Source organism: Mesoplodon bidens (assembly GCF_964165515.1).
Source record: "Mesoplodon bidens genome assembly, chromosome: 12".
In the NCBI taxonomy this organism is placed as follows: domain Eukaryota; kingdom Metazoa; phylum Chordata; class Mammalia; order Artiodactyla; family Ziphiidae; genus Mesoplodon; species Mesoplodon bidens.
Window position 1 is genome coordinate 7,336,674 of NC_138168.1, and position 17,562 is coordinate 7,354,235.

Below are 17,562 nucleotides of genomic sequence, written 5' to 3' on the forward strand. Positions count from 1 at the left end.
CTGGATGGTAAGTGAGGAGGGGCCTTGACATTGCACCCTGCAAGCTCACACTTGCATGTCTGGCGCTTACCACTCCATTTACCTCCACGTTTTACTGAGGGCTCCCACTACAGAAGTGCAAGACAAGGGGGTTCTGTGCAGATGGGGTCCAGATAGGAGACAGGGGAGGGAAGGCCAACCGGGCACACGCAGGGGGGCACCAAGTGGGGAGGGATTCAGACAAGACCTGTTCAACCCCCTTTAGTAGAGAGGCCGCCGATTTTCCTCTCAGAGGGCATCTTTCTGAGCCCCCTTCTGCCGGCTGCACTTTCCTCTTGAGGCAGTGTGGGCGGTTCTTGAAGCCACACAGAAGCGTTAAGCTGAGCTCTGGTTGGTAATTGGAGGATGCTCCTTTGCTCCAACATGCTCAGAAAGCACACTGAAGGAGCACAGGTTCCCCACTTGCTGCCCGGTTTAAGTGATAATGCTGCCTCTTCGGGGATACCCAACACGTGCAATTAACCAGCCTGGGAAAGGCGCTACAGGATTTGGGTTCTGGTTCCCAGAATGGTTAGTGGTTCCAATTATCCCATGATAATCCAGCAGACGCCGTGGTGATCCCCATGGAGCATCTGGTCCAGGCCCCGCCTCCCACACTGTGCACCCCTTACCCCTGCAGTGACGTGTCACAGCCCACACGTAGCCTGCACAGTCTCCCCGACTCGGCACGTTCTGCCTGCCAGCCTGAAGTCCAGCTCAGCTTTGCACACGACCCCAGGGTTAAAATTATTCCAGAAGGCTCTGGCCCTTCATTTCCTTCTGCAGTTTAAAGAAAGATGACTTTAGCTTCCGCTAGCTATTTTCAGCGAGAAAGTTCTTCCATGTGGAGACGGCAAGAAGCATTTCTTTGACTTTGGCCTTGACCAGCTGACCTAGCCTGACAAGAGAATTCCATGATTCCTAGCAATCCTGAGCCAGGCTCCTGCTGACCCCCTTAAAAGATTATTTGAGACATTTCAGCTATTGTAATGAGGCAAAGTCTGCATAAGGCAGCAAATTAGGGGAAAGCTTGAGTTTATTTTTTTCAGCCAGTATTCTTGCATATCCACTGTATGTTAGGTGGTACACTGTTCTACTGGAGATAGAGCAGTGAACAAAACAGACAGAAAGTGTGGAGTATTTGCTTCTGGAACACTTTTAAAGAAAGGCAGTTGTACTTTTAGAAAGTGAAATCCCTCGGGGAGCCGTCTTTTGCTGGTGGGAAGTAGAATATCAATTCTGTATGCGTTTTTCTGAAATGCCTAGAACAGTTCTGCTCTTACAAATTTTCTTTGCCATGTCGTTTGTTGTTAACTTGCACCATCCTTGAAGAAAAGATTTCCTTGAACAATACCAACCTCAACCCAGTTTCTCTAAATTTGTAAACTTCTAAATGAAAAGATGAGGTTATTAAAAAGATTATTTACATCTTTCAATGTGTGCATTTCATAGATAAATCAATGTGTTTATTTTGTTACAGGTAAAAGGAAGTCTTGCTTGTTAACTGCCTAAGATTTGTAGTCATTCTCTTTTCTAATGTAGTAACCAGGGAGGGGACTCCTGCTATTTCGGTTTCTGCACAATTATATAAGCCTCTTTTAGTATTAATTTATAAGCTTTAGTTCCATTTGTAAGGAACAAGAGTCAGACTGGACTGGTTCTTAAATAGCACCTCAGTGCTCCTGTGGCCAGTTTTATCACAGAAGTTTGGGTCGGAGCCTAAATGTGTCTTCTTGGCCTTTTCCTTGTCCGCCCCACCCTCTACTGCAAAAGGCCATTTCTTTGAACCGTGAGCCTACACCTCTTTAGGAACAGTTCTTCTGGAATATTCCAGTGCCCAGGGCACTTGGGGGTATGTTTCACTGTGCTCACCTGGGGAGGGTAATGGGACTCATGCATTCTATTCTTTCAACAAAGTAAGACAGTAAGAATGAATTTTTAAAACTCAACTTGGTTGTGTATAATCACCAAAAAATATGTCTTTTTGTTTTCCTTTCCTTTGTAGCCCACCAGACGGTCTGCCAGGTTGTCAGCGGTGAGTACTTTGGACCCCATTGTTGTTAGCTCTTTTTTTTTTTTTAATGTATTTATTTATTTATTTATTTGGCTGTGTTGGGTCTTCGTTTCTGTGCGAGGGCTTTCTCTAGTTGTGGCAAGCGGGGGCCACTCTTCATCGCGGTGCGCGGGCCTCTCACTTTCACGGCCTCTGTTGTTGCGGAGCACAGGCTCCAGACGCGCAGGCTCAGCGGCCATGGCTCACGGGCCCAGCCACTCCGCGGCACGTGGGATCTTCCCAGACCGGGGCTCAAACCCGTGTCCCCTGCATTGGCAGGCAGATTCTCAACCACTACGCCACCAGGGAAGCCCTGTTAGCTCTTATGAATACACGTTCCCTCGGTCCAGAGCAAAGCAGCAGAAGGAAGATGAAGGTGGTATTTCCCTTGAGCTTTTTTTATTTCCTTTTTAGAAATAACCTGGGTCAGAATTTCTAGCAACTTTGACCGGTGTTGCCAGCAACTCACTTGATCAGACACGTTGGTGAAAAACAGTGGCCAGCCCGTTTAGCAAGCATACAAAGCCCAGGAAGCTGTTTGATACCACTGGATCCCTGAGATGAAGAATTACATTAGCAAAGTCCTAGCCTTCCATTGTATTCCTTAGTCAGGACGTTTTGAAGGTTGTCTGAATCCATAGGCTCTAGCCTCACTTCAGAACTAGAGAATTTGAAAAAGCAACGATTTCCACTCTGCCACCTGGGGTCTCCCTCTGTGGGCCAGGCCCAGGGAAAGGACAAGGGTTAAGATCATTAAAGCTGGGACTGGCTGGTGTGAGCAAGCCTTGGCCAGGAGTGTGCCTCAGCCCTCCTCACCACGCTGTGCTCCCGGCTGGCTCCAGTACTCCTCCCTGCCGCCCTGCTCATGCACCAGTACTCCTTCTGCCAAGACAGGGCAGCCTGCCTCTCTGGCGGAGGACTTGGGTTACTTTATGTGCACTGCCCGCTGACACGCAGAGGGAAAGGCATGGACCTCTTGGCTGATGGCACGTATCCTGATACGAGATAGCCTGGGAGCTGCAAGCTACTGTGACCTTCAGGGAAGCATGGATTTCCTCCTCAGCCCACACCTGTGCCTGGCACAGTGTAGGGAATCCAAGCTGAAATGGATATTGGAAACTTGTTTCTGAGTTTAAAAAAAAAAATACTGGTTTCCGGCTTTTCTTCTCAATATATTTTTGCTAAACTTGTTTCACAGATTAAAAAAATATATAGCAGTTTCTGGCTTTTCTTCTCAATATATTTTTGCTAAACTTGTTTCACACATTGAAAGAAAAAAAAAAAGCAGGTATTGGGACCATTCACAGGTTCAGAAGTATAGCCAGGTTTGGGTTGGCTGAGCCAGTGTTTCACAGGAGTCCCAACCTAGGAAGCAATGTCAGAGGTACCAGGAAGGTTAAGACCTGGGAGGTGTGGTCGTGTGTGTACCCAGTTAACCCAGATTCTGCCAAAACCCCTCAAAGGTGGTGTGCTTGTCCAGTGGTATAATTTTCACTGTGGTTGAGAAGTTAAGTTTTAACTCCTTTGTAGATTTCACTGTAGATTATACTGAAAGCCATTGTATTCCATGGATATCTAGCCTTTCAAGGGGGTAGATCATGTAAGTCAAAAGCCAAAATTTAAAATAAGGCCTTTCCTGAGCACCAGGGACCAGCAATATAATACCTTCCACTGACATCGTTGCCCGTGGTGCTGACGCAGAGCCTCCTTGGAAGCCTCATCATTTCCTGTCCCATCAAAACACGAATGCTGAGTTTGGGGGAAAGGTCTGTCTTAACAGAAAATAATATGAAATGACATTATTTGCTGTAAACTGAGAAAAGTAGGACATGTTAATACACTACATCAAAGCCCAAAATAAAATTTTTTTAATCCTGAAAACTTAGGAGCCATGCAAGCTGATAGATGTGGGGAAGAAAGTACAAATTTACAGTGGTCAGAAGGTTAAGGTAAATAGTCCCTACTTTTCAAGCTCCACTTTCTTTTTCTTTTCTTTTTCTTTTTTTTTTTGCGGTACGCGGGCCTCTCACTGTTGTGGCCTCTCCCGTTGCGGAGCACAGGCTCCGGACGCGCAGGCCCAGTGGCCATGGCTCACGGGCCCAGCCGCTCCGCGGCATGTGGGATCTTCCCGGACCGGGGCACGAACCCGCGTCCCCTGCCTCGGCAGGCGGACTCCCAACCACTGCGCCACCAGGGAAGCCCTCCACTTTCTTTTTTTATTTGAGAGGTCGTGTCCAATGGTCAGTCTTCCAGAACTGAGCTGACCGCAGTTTCAGTTTATGCCCTTGATGGAAAGGGCCAGGTTCTGTATGAGCCTGAACCTCTGGAAGTATTGGGGAGGAACAGGTGTTTTTTCTCCACGGGGCGGGCAGAGAGGGACTCCGGGCAGAGTTTTCTATTTAAAAACCATTCTCCCTGGTGCCAGGAAAGAAGTGTAATTTTTTCCCAACTCAACGAGAGACATATTTGCCCTAAGATAGCTATAGAAAACCACAGGTTTACACTTCCGCTGTATCTCCATGTGCCCATCTCAGACCCCTGGGAAGCAGCCGGGCTGAAGCCCTGTGTGACGGGGCCTGGGGCCACGGGACAGGTGGGCTCTGTTCCCAGGAGTGGGGAGAGCCACACGAGGCAAGAGAAAAAGAGTTGCCCGCTGGGCTCTTTGGCTAATAGGGTCTGTGAAAGATCTTGAACTTTGGGAGCTAACAGTGGACATTGTATCATTATAATTGTGTTCTTAATAACAAGCTCTAGGGACAAATGAGCCCAGGGTCTGGATGGGCAGGAGAGTCTCCTCACCTTGAGCTGGCCTTGGAAGAAGAAAGTAGGGAGAAGCTCAAGCTTCAACAAGCGCTTGAAACCTGCATCGGAGGTGGGAGGATTTGAAACTGGCTTTGGAACACTTCACGGGCAGCTCTCTTATTCGCGATGGGCTTTTGCCTCTGATGGTGCTAGGATTTCTAGACTGTTCGGAATGCCGGTGTCACTGAATTCACCGAGTCATTTGGCCAAGGGCCTGAGTCGTTCCTCTTGCTGCTGTGTTGTGATAAAAGGAAGTACAGAGACATGGGACACAGAAGCTTAAATCTCTCTTCCCGGAGAGCTGTTCTGGCCCGGGGAATAGTGAGTTGGCTTTCAGATCTCACCTGCCATTCACTTGAGAACCCAGGATGAAAATAGTTATGAAATGCGGAGGTCTTTTTGCTGCTACCTGATGCTGAAAATAGGACGACATATTTTTTTTGAAATGAACATCACAGTCAAAATGGACTGTCTTTAGCAGTCTTGTTGCTGTTCCTTTTGGTGCTGAGGGTTGTCTTTTTTCAGTATTTGTATAACTTAATTTATCTTTGCAGAAACCTGCTCCCCCCAAACCTGAACCTAAACCAAGAAAAACATCTGCTAAGGTAAGAGGTGCTCCCCCGCCCCGCTTTGGCTTTTTCAGCAGTGAATACATTATAATCCCATATCCCAGAGTCATCTGAGGCACGGTCACATTTTATGATCCAGGCTCAATGTACGGACTAGAAAACTTCCCCCAGCTACAGACAGGCTTTCTCCGAAGGCAGAAAGCCTTTATGTTTCACTGGGCGTGTGTTTTCCGTTTGGTCCGTAAAGCGAAGGAGGTCAGAGCGTGTTGGTGTGAGAAGCCTCATGTCCAAGGCGGGGTGTGGTAGCTGCCACGAGAACACGCCGTTCAGATGGGGCTCAGAAGGGGTGAGCCCGGGCCTGGGCGACACTGCTGCCAACAGCTGGAGGCGTGGGGAGGGGCTTCTGACGTCACGTAACTGATCTGAGGAGGTCAGTCTGAGGACTAATAATAATCCTATAATAATCAATACTAGCAAATAATTAATACCAGCAAACAGTTACATGGTGCTTATGCTATGCATAGATCCTCACATCAGCCCTACCGAAGTAGGTACACGTATCCCGTTTGGCAGATGAGGAAACTGTGGCACAGAATTATTAAGAAATTTACCCCAAAATGGCTTTTCTGTACCCTGCCCTTCAGAGCATCGTCCCTTGCTGTGAATGTTTTGAAACGATGTGTATGTATCATGGTGTGAGTAGGCAGTTCGGAAGCAGAACTCATTTCTGTGGCTTGGTTATTTTTATTTTTTTACTTTTTGGCCGCGCCGTACAGCTTGTGGGATCTTAGTTCCCCGACCAGGGATCGAACCCGTGCCCCCTGCCGTGGAAGCGCAGAGTCTTAACCACTGGACCGCCAGGGAAGTCCCAGCTTGGTCTTAAAATCAGGAACTTTTCTTCCTCTGGGCCTTCCTTTTAAGCGCTTTCTCAGCTTTCTTGTCACTTAAGCCCCAGGTCCCCATGCGCAGTGTTTCTCTTGCTGGGTCTGCCCTGGCTTCACCACGTCCCATGTCCCCCTGCTGCAACTTCCCCACGGCAAAGCCACTTCTCACTTGAGCAAGAGACGGTGCTCACCAAAGACACACACGAGGGGAAATCAAAGTCCAGTGGATTTTCTAAGCTGCCTGTTACATGTTCATGGAGCCTCCGTGTCACCCACTCAGAGCTCAGGGGAACCGGGTTTCCATTTTCCCCTAAAAGCCACCACATTGGCCTTGCTTGTGTTTCCCCCTGTGCTTGGACGGAGGCTGGCTGAGTTTACACAACATCACACCGTGTCTAACACGCTCTGTTTCCCTGTGCTTTGATCCCCTGTTAGAAAGAACTGGCAACAAAGGTTAACAAAGGTGCTAAAGGGAAGGAGGAGGAAAAGCAAGAAGCTGGAAAGGAAGGTACTGCACCATCTGAAAACGGTGACACTAAAGCTGAAGAGGTACTTTCCCTAAACACCTCCCGCTGATTGAATCAGTGTCTTGAAAGCAATTGCTCGATCCTTCAGCCGGCGACCGCATGTTCATAACGTCTCTCTTTATTGCCTGTAATGTTATTGCAGATCCACATCTCTCGCTCAACTGTTAATGTCTCAGCCTCCAGAGGTACCCCACCCAGCACACTGTCAGTAAAGGGGCAGATTGAAACAGTGAGAGTTAAGGGTACAGTAGAAAATTCCGCACGTTTGCAGTGACTAGCATCAGATAGTAGTGTGGTGTTCTTTTTATCGTGAACCGAGGGAGCTCACAGGTAAAGCTTCCGTGGTCGTTTGCAAAGCAGAAAGCAATAAAGGCAGCCAAGTGTTTGTGTCCTATTTTCCTGCCTTGTCTGTTTTACACCCAGAGTTGAAGTCGGTTTTGCAGTAGAGCTGCTAAAAAACAGATGTTCCAAAGTGTGTGTGTGTCGGTGGGGTAGAATCTTCTTTGGCTTATAGTTGTTTTAATAGTAACTCTATCTTTTTTGTCTTCCGTTCTTTCTTCACAGGCACAGAAAACTGAATCTGTAAACGAGGGAGAATGAATTGTCATGAAAATTGGGGTTGATTTTATGTACCTCTTGGGACAACTTTTAAAAGCTATTTTTACCGAGTATTTTGTAAATGCTAATTTTTTAGGACTCTACTAGTTGGCATACAAAAATATATAAGGATGGACATTTTACCTTCTCGTAGTCATGCTTTTTGGAAATTCCTGTCATCCTTGAGTAAAATAAATACCAGTTTAATATTGGAAGCTGTCTGTAAAATTAATTCAGCGTTCCATGCACTTGCTTTAAAAATTTAGTCCTGTGCATACTGTGGTGTTTTTACTGTGCGTATTTGAATTTTTTCATGCAGTTTTTCTAGAGCAATAATCAGTGGTGCTTTTGTACCTAAGTTTTATGTGATTTTAATGAAACATGGATAGTTGTGGCCACCTGCTGACTATTTGTGGTTTAAAATAAAAGGTTTTCCTGCCTGCAAAATACCTGCCTCTAAGTAGTGTCTTTGCTAAATGTAGGCAGTGTTTCATTTTATTGTTGCAGAAGATGTAAAGAATTTCTACAGTCTGTTCTGCGATGGTCTCTCTAATAAGTCAAATAGAATTGTTTCTTAATTTTCTGCCCTTTAAAAATGTTATTTTAATAAAATCATCTATGAGTGCCAGCGTAGAAGAATTACGTCTAATATCCTTTACACCAGCAGTGGCCCGCCATGGTCACCATATAATAAAACTTAATACAACACTATTTTATTGAAGTCCTTATAAATAGGATAGCGTTCTGCTAAAGCAGAATGGTGAAAAACCATAAACTTGGACTCATCCTTGAAGATGTTCCCACCTTCAAAATAATACTAAGTTACACATTCGTATTAAAATACTTTCCCGTTGGTTGAGGACTTCACAGCTTTGAAAGCACTTTATACCCATGTGACCACATTTCAGCCTTGTGTCAGCATAGGAAAGGACTTGGCCTAGGTATTGTCAGAAAGAAATAGGAGAGTATGTGACTTACTTCAGGCCCACAGGAAAGAGAAAAATCGGGACTTGAACCTGGTCTTGTGAATAGCGTTCCTTAAGTCTGTTTGGGCTGCTATAACACAATACTGCAGACTGGGCACCTTATAAACAGCAGAAATTTCTTGCTCACGGTTCTGGAGGCTGGGAGTCTTGAGATCAGGTGTCAACAAAGTCACGTGAGGACCCTCTTCAGGTCTCAGTCTTCTCCCTGTGTCCTCACATCGGGGAAGGGGCTGGGGATCTCTCTCTTTTATAAGATCACTAATGCCATTCATGAGGCTCCAGCCTCATGACTTAAGCTCTTCCCAGAGACCTCACCTCCTACTACCATCACCTTTGGGAGTTAGGATTTCAAAGTACGAACTTTGAGAGGACACATTCAGGCCATAGCAGTGTCCTTCTGTTTCTGGAAGGACAGTGGAGCATAGAAGCTGTTGTATAAATGTAATTTTGTTTGTCTGTTTGCATTCCTGAAGAAGTTGGGTAACTGCATGAACACCCCAGAAAAGCTGAAATCTGCAGATTCGTCTTAGATGAAGGTTTGAATCTTTTAAAATGGAGAATAGTAATTGCCTGTGCTGCTCAGGGACTCTTGCAAAAAGGCTGTTGTTTCTCAGGGCCTTCCGTGCATTTCTCTTCTTATCAACAAAAACAATTTCCCTCCTCCAGTGTATATTTTGGGGCTCAGAACTTAAACCTGTGTCATTGTCCCAAGTTTGTCATTAATCTACTGCAGATATCAACCATGTTATATACAGAATAATCTCGTTTATAGTTTCTTTGGCTTCTGATTATGAAATGTACCTTAACTCACGAGTGTTAGATATGCCAAAAACCACTTTTGCCCCAAAGAAAAATAGCTGGTATCCTGTGAACACTTTAAAAAATATTTTCAATGTGCAGTAAGCATGCAGTTGAAGTACATTGCTGGCTAGCTTCCAATTCAGAAGTGGAATACAAACTTAATAGGTTCACTTTTTTAAAAGTTACAAAAGTGCTACAGGTGATTTTTTTGTGATTTTTTTTTAAAACATCAGACATTACAAAGGTATATAAGGTGAAAGTCAGAATCCTTCTTTCCCCCATTCCTATCTCCCAGAAGTAATCACTGCCCACCGTTTTCTCTATTTTACTATGTACATATGTGTGTATATGTGCATATACATGCACTTGTATGCACACGTGTATATATGTGCATATCATTTTTAAATACTATACATTCAGTTTTGAATTTAATTCAACCAATAAATTGTATTTGGAGATAAAGATTATCTCTAATATTGCAATGCTGCCAGCGGTACTGCAGTAAACATTCTTATACACAAAGCTTTGCCTACTTAACATCTTTCTACTCAATTAAATAATTTCCTAAAAGTGGTATGTCTGAATCAAAGGGAACGTACATTTGATGTTTTAAGTATTGCTCAAAAAAGTGATGCCCATCCACTTCCATCAACAGCATGTGAATGCCAACTCTTCCTGCCTTTGTCAGCACCCTTATTTTGGTCAGTCTCATAAATGAAAAATAATGCCTTACTGTTTTAATTTTCAATTTATTTTATTACTAGTAAAATTGAGCTTTTCATAGTTTAATGTCATTTGAATTTCATCTGTAAATTGTGATATTTTTATATTTTTATATTGGGGAATCAGTGTGTTTTAAATCATTATTATTTACAGTGACCACTGATGCCATTACTTTTAATTCAGACACACAAAGATCAGTGGTCTGTAGGCCACTGGTATATGTCTCTTAAAGCTTATGGGTATTATCCCTGCCACATTGACAAAGCAAGGGAATACTATAGAGCAGACAGCTACCAAAATAGCCCAGAAGCCCCACATTGGTTCCCGAGAACTTGAAGACCTGAAGGGTACACTGCCAAGGGTAATGGATACACTGCCTGCAAATACATAGAAGGTTTGGGAATCCCATCCACTGCCACATTGCCTACCCCTTTGGTGGATGTATTCAAGTTAGAAAAATATGTGTTCTCCAAAATACCTGTCTGCTAATCTGCTATGAATCTACAGTGACTTTGAGTCAAATGCCCGGTAGTTGAGCAATGCACTGCTTGTCCAGTCATAAGTGGTAGTCCTAAAATTCTCCCTGAGGGTGGCCCATGGATTGTGGTGGAGGAAGAGTGGGCTTTGACAAGCTTATGGTTACCAGGGGGAAAGGGCTGGGGAGACGGATAGATTGGGAGTTTGGGATTGACATGTACACACTATTTAAAATAGATAACCAGGGCTTCCTGGTGGTGCAATGGTTAAGAATCCACCTGCCAATGCAGGGGGCACGGGTTCGAGCCCGGGTCCAGGAAGATCCCACATGCCGCAGAGCAACTAAGCCCGTGCACTACAACTACTGAGCCTGCACTCTAGAGCCTGCGAGCCACAACTACTGAGCCCACATGCCACAACTACTGAAGCCCACATGCCTAGAGCCTGTGCTCCACAATAAGAGAAGCCACCACAATGAGAAGCCCGCACACCACAACAAAGAGTAGCCCCCGCTCGCCACAACTAGAGAAAGCCTGCACGCAGCAACGAAGACCCAATGCAGCCAAAAATAAATAAATAAAGTAAATAAATTTTAAAAAAATCTCAACAAAAAAATAAATAATAAAAAAAATAAAAATGATAACCAACAAGGACCTACTGTATAACACAGGGAGCTTGGCTCAATATTCTGTAATAACCTAAATGGGAAAAGAATTAAGAGAAAGAATGGATACTTGTAGGGGTATCCATACTGAATCACTTTGCTGTACACCTGTAACTAACACATCATTGTTAATCAACTTTACTCCAATATAAAATAAAAATTAAAAAAAGAAGAGTGGGCTTTGAGAAGCAAGTGATTCTGAAATTCTCACTTTTACGTTCTGTGAAAAGATAGTGTGAAATAAAGTCAAGATACATTGGCCCAACAGTAGGTGAACTGTTTCATAAAGTCTTGAATGTACATTTACATAATTGAGGAGTTTGAAACAAGGTTATGAAACTAAGATTTTTTTCCCTGTCCCCAAATTTTAGGAGACGTTACTCTTAGCTAGAGTACAAGTATTGTCCCTCAGGTTGCCAGTCCCAGCAGACGCAGGGAGGCCATCTCAACATTTAGCTGTCACCTATGCTAACGTGTCTCTTTGAACGCTTCTCTCTTAATCGTGAGTTCTAAACTTCCATTATTATTTTCTATTGTTTTTTTAGAACATTGATATAAATATCTTGCAATAATTTTAATGATTAAGATAATAATAAATAGGCACAATTTATTTAATGTCCTGTAATAAGCACTTTTCATAAATTAATTTGGGAGAAAATCTGTGAATTCCATAATTATTTTAATCTAATGCTCCTATGCCTCGGTAAAAATAAGCCTGTTTTTCCAATGCCAAATAGAGGGTCAGGCTCTTTTAAAACTGCAAAAGGAACTTGTGATTATATATCTCTCCCTTGTGAGAGAGAAAAAAGTGAAAGCCTAGTTTTAGAATTATATTTACATGTAAACTTCATGACCTTGAATTAGGCAGTGGTTTCTTAGGTGTGACACCAAAAGCGCAAGCAACCAAATAAACAATAGATAAATTGAACATCAAATTAAAAACTTCAAGAAAGTAAAGGGACAGTCCGCAGAATGGGGAAAAATACTTGCAAAATCTGATAAGGGCCTAGTCCAGAACATATAAGGAACTCTTACAATCCAACAATAAACAATTAAAAATTTTAAATGGGCAAAGGATTTGAATAGACTTTTCTCCAGAAACATATATCAATAGTCAATATACAAATGAAAGCATGCTGAAAATTATTAGTCATTAGGGAAATGCAAATCAAACCCATAAAGAGACAACACTTTACATTCATTACGATGACTACTTTTAAAAAATGGAAAATAAGTGTTGGAAAGGACATGGAGAAATGGAAGCCTTCACTTATTGCTGGTGAGAAAATGGTGCAGCATCTTTGGAGAACAGTTTGGAAACTCCTCAGTTAAACAGAGTTACCAAATGAACCAGCAATTCTACTCCTAGGTATATACCCAAGAGAATTGAAAACATATTCACTCAAAAACTTGTGCATGAATGTTTATAGCAGTATTTTTTACTTTCCCAAAAGTGGAAACAATCCAGATGTCCATTCACTGATGAATGGATAAACAAAATGTAGTACATCTCCGTGGAATATTATTCAAACATAAAAAAGAATGAAGTACTGACACATAGGATGAACATACCTATGTATATTCCTACCACAAGGATGAACCTTGAGAACATGCTAAGTAAAAGAAGGCAGTCACGAAAACCACTTGTTATGTGATTACATGCATAGGTACTCTTATTATATGATTACATGCATAGATAATGTCCAAAATTGGCAAATTCATAATGGCAGAAAGTAGATTCATGGTGGCCAGTAGGTAGGGGGAGGGGAGAGTGGGAAGTGACTGTTACTGGGAACTGAGTTTCTTCTGGGGGGATAATGAAAAGGTTCTGGAATTAGTGGTGATGGTTGGACATCCTTGTAACTATACTAAAAACTACTGACTTGTACACTTTTAAAAATGACATTTTCAAAGCTACTGAAAGCACAGGACTTAGAATCAGGAGGCCTGGGTTTAAATCTCAGCGCCATTTGTCACTAATTGTGTGAACCCAGTAAGGTCATTTAACTTCTGCCTCTGTTTCTCATCATTAAAATAGAGATAACAAAGCTGTTAGGGTTGCATGAGATAGTCACTGTGGAATCACGTACTGCCGTGCCTAAAATGCAGTAGGTTTTCCATATATGCCAACTGAATTGAAATTGGATGAATACAAATAGGGCTTGTAGGCCTTGCGTATAGATTATGTATGTCTGTCATAGGCAGTCAATCTTGGGTCAGTGAGTCTCCTTTGTGGCAAAGAAAGATTGTGCTTCATGTCAAAGGCAATATAATATAATGGTTAAGCTTGTAAACTGAAACCATGCTGCCTAGGTTCAAATCCTTTCTTTGTCTTTTACTGGCTATATGACCATGGACAGATTACTTAGCCTATACTCTGCATATCTTAGAGTTCCCGTCTATAAATGAGAATAAAAATAGTACGTACTTCATAGGGTGTTAAATGGTGCGAGATAAGTGTTCAGGAAGTATTATGAGTCAAACCATGGAGCAGGTGAGATGTTAGCCCCTAGAGGGCAGCGAGCATTGTCTCATTCACCTTTGTGATACATGGTAGAGACACAATAAATATTTGTTGAACTGAATATGGTCTTCAATAAACAGGGAAGAACCAAGCCCAGGGTTATACCATTGCTCTATTTGTCTCCAAATTAAGCTAATTGGACAGTGTAACTCAAACAAATCACAATTCACGCTTGTATTCCTCGGAATTAATGCAAAAATTAAACCATCTTGATTTCGTTTAGTTTGTATTTAAAGCTAAAGCCTTTTAAAACACCAATACCATAATTTTAAGAACATCTTTCTGTTGGTTGTGGTACTATTCTTAGGACAATACTAGTTCGACCTGTGTACTCAAGTATTTACTTTTAATTTAGACCCAACTTCACTTTTCTAGAAAAATTACACCTTGTTCTATAATACCTTTCTTTCTAGATCACAAATTACTTAATAATTGAACAGGGAATATTCATTTAGAGATAAATACACCTGGACCTAGGTTGATGGGTCTCACTGAGTTCCTTGAAGCCAAGTCATGAACTCTGAAGATGGGAAGAACCCCTGAGGTCATCTTGTTCCCCTCTGAGGGAGTTTAGATTCCCTTTTACAGCAGGACAAACAAAGAGTTTTTCAGACTTATTGAATTCCTCCAGTCATGAAGTTATCACCCAAACAGCCCTGAGAGTTACAAAGTACTTTCTTATTCTTGAGCTGAGAACTGTATCCTTGTAGCTGCCAACTCTTGCTGCCCGGTCTCCTGGGCTCAGGCACATATAGAACGAACGGATTCTTCATCTAGTGATCCTTCAAATGGCTGAAGATACCTGTCACATCCTCTTGGAAACAGAAACCCATCTATAAAAATAAGACATAGATCTCTTCTAAAAACGTAATGTAGGCCTTCCCTGGTGGCGCAGTGGTTGAGAGTCCGCCTGCCGATGCAGGGGACGCGGGTTCGTGCCCCGGTCCGGGAAGATCCCACGTGCTGCGGAGCGGCTGGGCCCGTGAGCCATGGCCGCTGAGCCTGCACGTCCAGAGCCTGTGCTCCGCAATGGAAGAGGCCACAACAGTGAGAGACCCACGTACCGCAAAAAAAATAAAATAAATTAATTAATTAATGTATTTAAATTAGTCTCATAAATTCAGACTGGTTGAGAAATGAGAGAAGAGTTTCAAAACAATCACATTACACTGAGCTATGTGAAATGCCTATCTTATTTTCTCTTTGGACCTTCAAAAACAGCAGTTTCACATGGTTCAACCAATCCTTATCCTCAGTTTTTCCCCCTTGTGAAAATTTGATTAGTGTATCTTCTGTGTATTCATCCTGATCTGTAATAACTATGTTTGCAGGGCAAAGAACACTTCAGGATTGCACCAAAGTCTGTCTTCCACATTCATGTATTCATCAAAAATATACTGAACATCTAAATGCTGGGCATTTTGCAAGGCATTGGGGATGCAGTGGTTAGAAGGTCAGTGTCCTGCTCATATGGAACTTAGAGTCTAGCGGGGAAGCCAACATTATTAGTTACTTAGTAACACAAATAAATGTGTATTTATAAGAGCCATTACCAAACCCTAACATTTTCCACAGTAAAACCTGCATATAATTACTCTAATGGATTTCATGTTGAGAACAGATTTTAGCCACAAACACACACACATAAAACTAAGTAAGTTAACTTATTGAATAGCATTTTTTAAATATTATTTACCTGGTTGCTATAGAGAGCCTGTGAAAAATGACTCTTTGGGCTTGGCATAAATGTTTAGTTGTACTTCCAGGAAATAATTGGTCTTGAGTACTTCTTGTGGCTCTTCCACTGATGTCTTTTTGGACTAGAAGACTCCAGTCTGTCACACAAATGACCTGTGGAATTGGAGTGACTTGAAAGGTAAAACAGAATTTGGGGAGAGTAGAGGATGGGAGGAAGGAAGCCTCAGAGATGGGACTGACCTTTATAGGTATCTTATGTAGTTTTGTTCTTAGAGCCAAGTCTCCTTTGAATTCCAGAAGAATTGCTTTTTTTTTTTCCTGTGAAATTTTTAAGGTCTTCTCGTAGTAGGATCTATATCAGGATAAGGTAAAATTTTACAATATGCATTCATTCTTTTTGTTTTGTTTTGTTTGTTTTTTAAACTTTTTCTTTGTTGCTGCTATTAAGTACATTGATTTTTTAAATTTAATTTTTGGTTTTGGCTGCATTGGGTCTTCGTTGCTCGTATGGGCTTTCTCTTGTTGCGGTGAGCAGGGGCTATTCTTCGTTGTGGTGTGAGGGCTTCTCATTGTGGTGGCTTCTCTTGTTGCAGAGCACGGGCTCTAGGCACACGGGCTTCAGTAGTTGTGGCACTCGGGCTCAGTAGTTGTGGCTCATGGGCTCTAGAGTGCAGGCTCAGTAGTTGTGGCACACAGGCTTAGTTGCTCCGCAGCATGTGGGATCTTCCCGGACCAGGGATCGAACCCATGTCCCCTGCATTGGAAGGCAGATTCTTAACCACTGCATCACCAAGGAAGTCCCTGCATTCATTCTTTTTGATGGAACTCAACTTCAGTAATTGGTAATGAACAATACTCTTTAAAACTGGTGTACTTAGCATATACAAAGCCCCCATGAACTGCATTTAACCAGTGACTGTTGAGCAACTACTGTGTTCTAGTACTTTGCTAAAGAATTGATAACAATCCCAAGAAGAGATGTAATTTGGGGCTTCATTCTTATGAGTCCAGACAGGCCTTTGGCCATATGAACTTCTAGGTTGTTTTTTTGGTTTTTGGTTGTTTTTTTTTTTACAATGAATTGAATACTGATTCATCAAATTGTATAAAATCCTCAGTTAATCAATAGCTAGTGAGTGGCTACACTGTACCCATGATGGAGAGAAACAAGTGGACATTTGACTGATCTTTTCTGTCACAATGAGTTGCTTTGCCTCTTGCATTCTTAGAGCACCTTCTTGACCTGTATTTTATACTGATTCCATTCTGTCTGCTATTGTAATATCATGTTCCCTTGTCTGTTTCTTCAAGTAGAATTTGAGCCTCTAGAGGCAAGGAATTTGAAGATGAAGGCAAGTCCTTCATCTATTCTCCAAAGCATTCTTACATTCTTGTGCCTGGTGCATAGGAGTTACTCAATGAATGTTTATTACATGTTTAGGTGAACTAAATTAAAAGTCCAAGTTGTTTAGCCAACTCTGTGAAAGCACTACTGACCTTGAAGGGAAGCAAGACTAAAATGCATAAAAGCAAAGACTCCAGAGTAAAAAATCAAGTATGAAACGTGTGCAGTTCAGTCTAAAAAGTCTCTAGGAGATCAGAGCAGGGAACCATGTTGAGCATCTGTGGAAGGATTATAGTGGAGAAAGCACCTATGCTCCCAATGTTTGAAGGAGGTCTGGATGAGTCCAAGAGTAGCAGGAGGACTTGTCAGACAGGGAACAACCTTTTTAAAGGCTGGAGGGAAGTATGTGTGGTCAAATATACCTGGAGTAGATTCATCTCCCAAAACCATGTTTTGGATACCTGAGCAAATAGATTCACTGTTTCCTGCTTCCCTTTCTTCTGTAAAATGATAGGTCAGATTTGCTTAATGGCTTTTTAAACCATTTTTCAAAGCAATAAGATACCAATAATTCTTTTCTGACGGTGGTGGAGGCAACTGCAAGAGAGGTATGACCCACTCTCGTGGCCATCACCTCGCCTCTTTGGGCAGCTCCTAAGGCTCGTTGGCTGAACCCATGGGACACAATCTGAAGACGCCTGCACCAAGGGACTTCTAAAGGCCTCGGTGAGAGGTTGGCTCCTCTCAGCTATCAATGTACACAGTATGTGTGGGAAGATGGCAAGACACCATGACTGCAGAACAGGGTTGCTGGTGGGAAGCAGCAGGAACTGGGTGGGGCCTGGTGCACAGTAGGCACTCGGGAGATGTTATGTCAGTGTTTGTGGGAATGTG

The 17,562-nt window shown here is 42.7% G+C and overlaps 1 protein-coding gene across 2 annotated transcripts in view; it reads left to right on the plus strand.

Annotated features, from left to right (window-relative positions):
- Positions 1–8,000, plus strand: part of HMGN3 (high mobility group nucleosomal binding domain 3) — a 29,806-nt gene extending 21,806 nt beyond the window's left edge. Inside the window, exons 3-6 of one of the 2 annotated variants that reach the window (XM_081251220.1) lie at positions 2,024–2,053; positions 5,428–5,478; positions 6,762–6,875; positions 7,418–8,000. In XM_081251220.1, the coding sequence (XP_081107346.1) occupies positions 2,024–2,053; positions 5,428–5,478; positions 6,762–6,875; positions 7,418–7,453 (231 nt within the window). In that variant the 3' untranslated portion in view covers positions 7,454–8,000. The remainder of the gene's footprint in view (positions 1–2,023; positions 2,054–5,427; positions 5,479–6,761; positions 6,876–7,417) is intronic. The other variant, XM_081251221.1, reaches the window with a different exon arrangement.
- Positions 8,001–17,562: the final 9,562 nt, after the last annotated feature.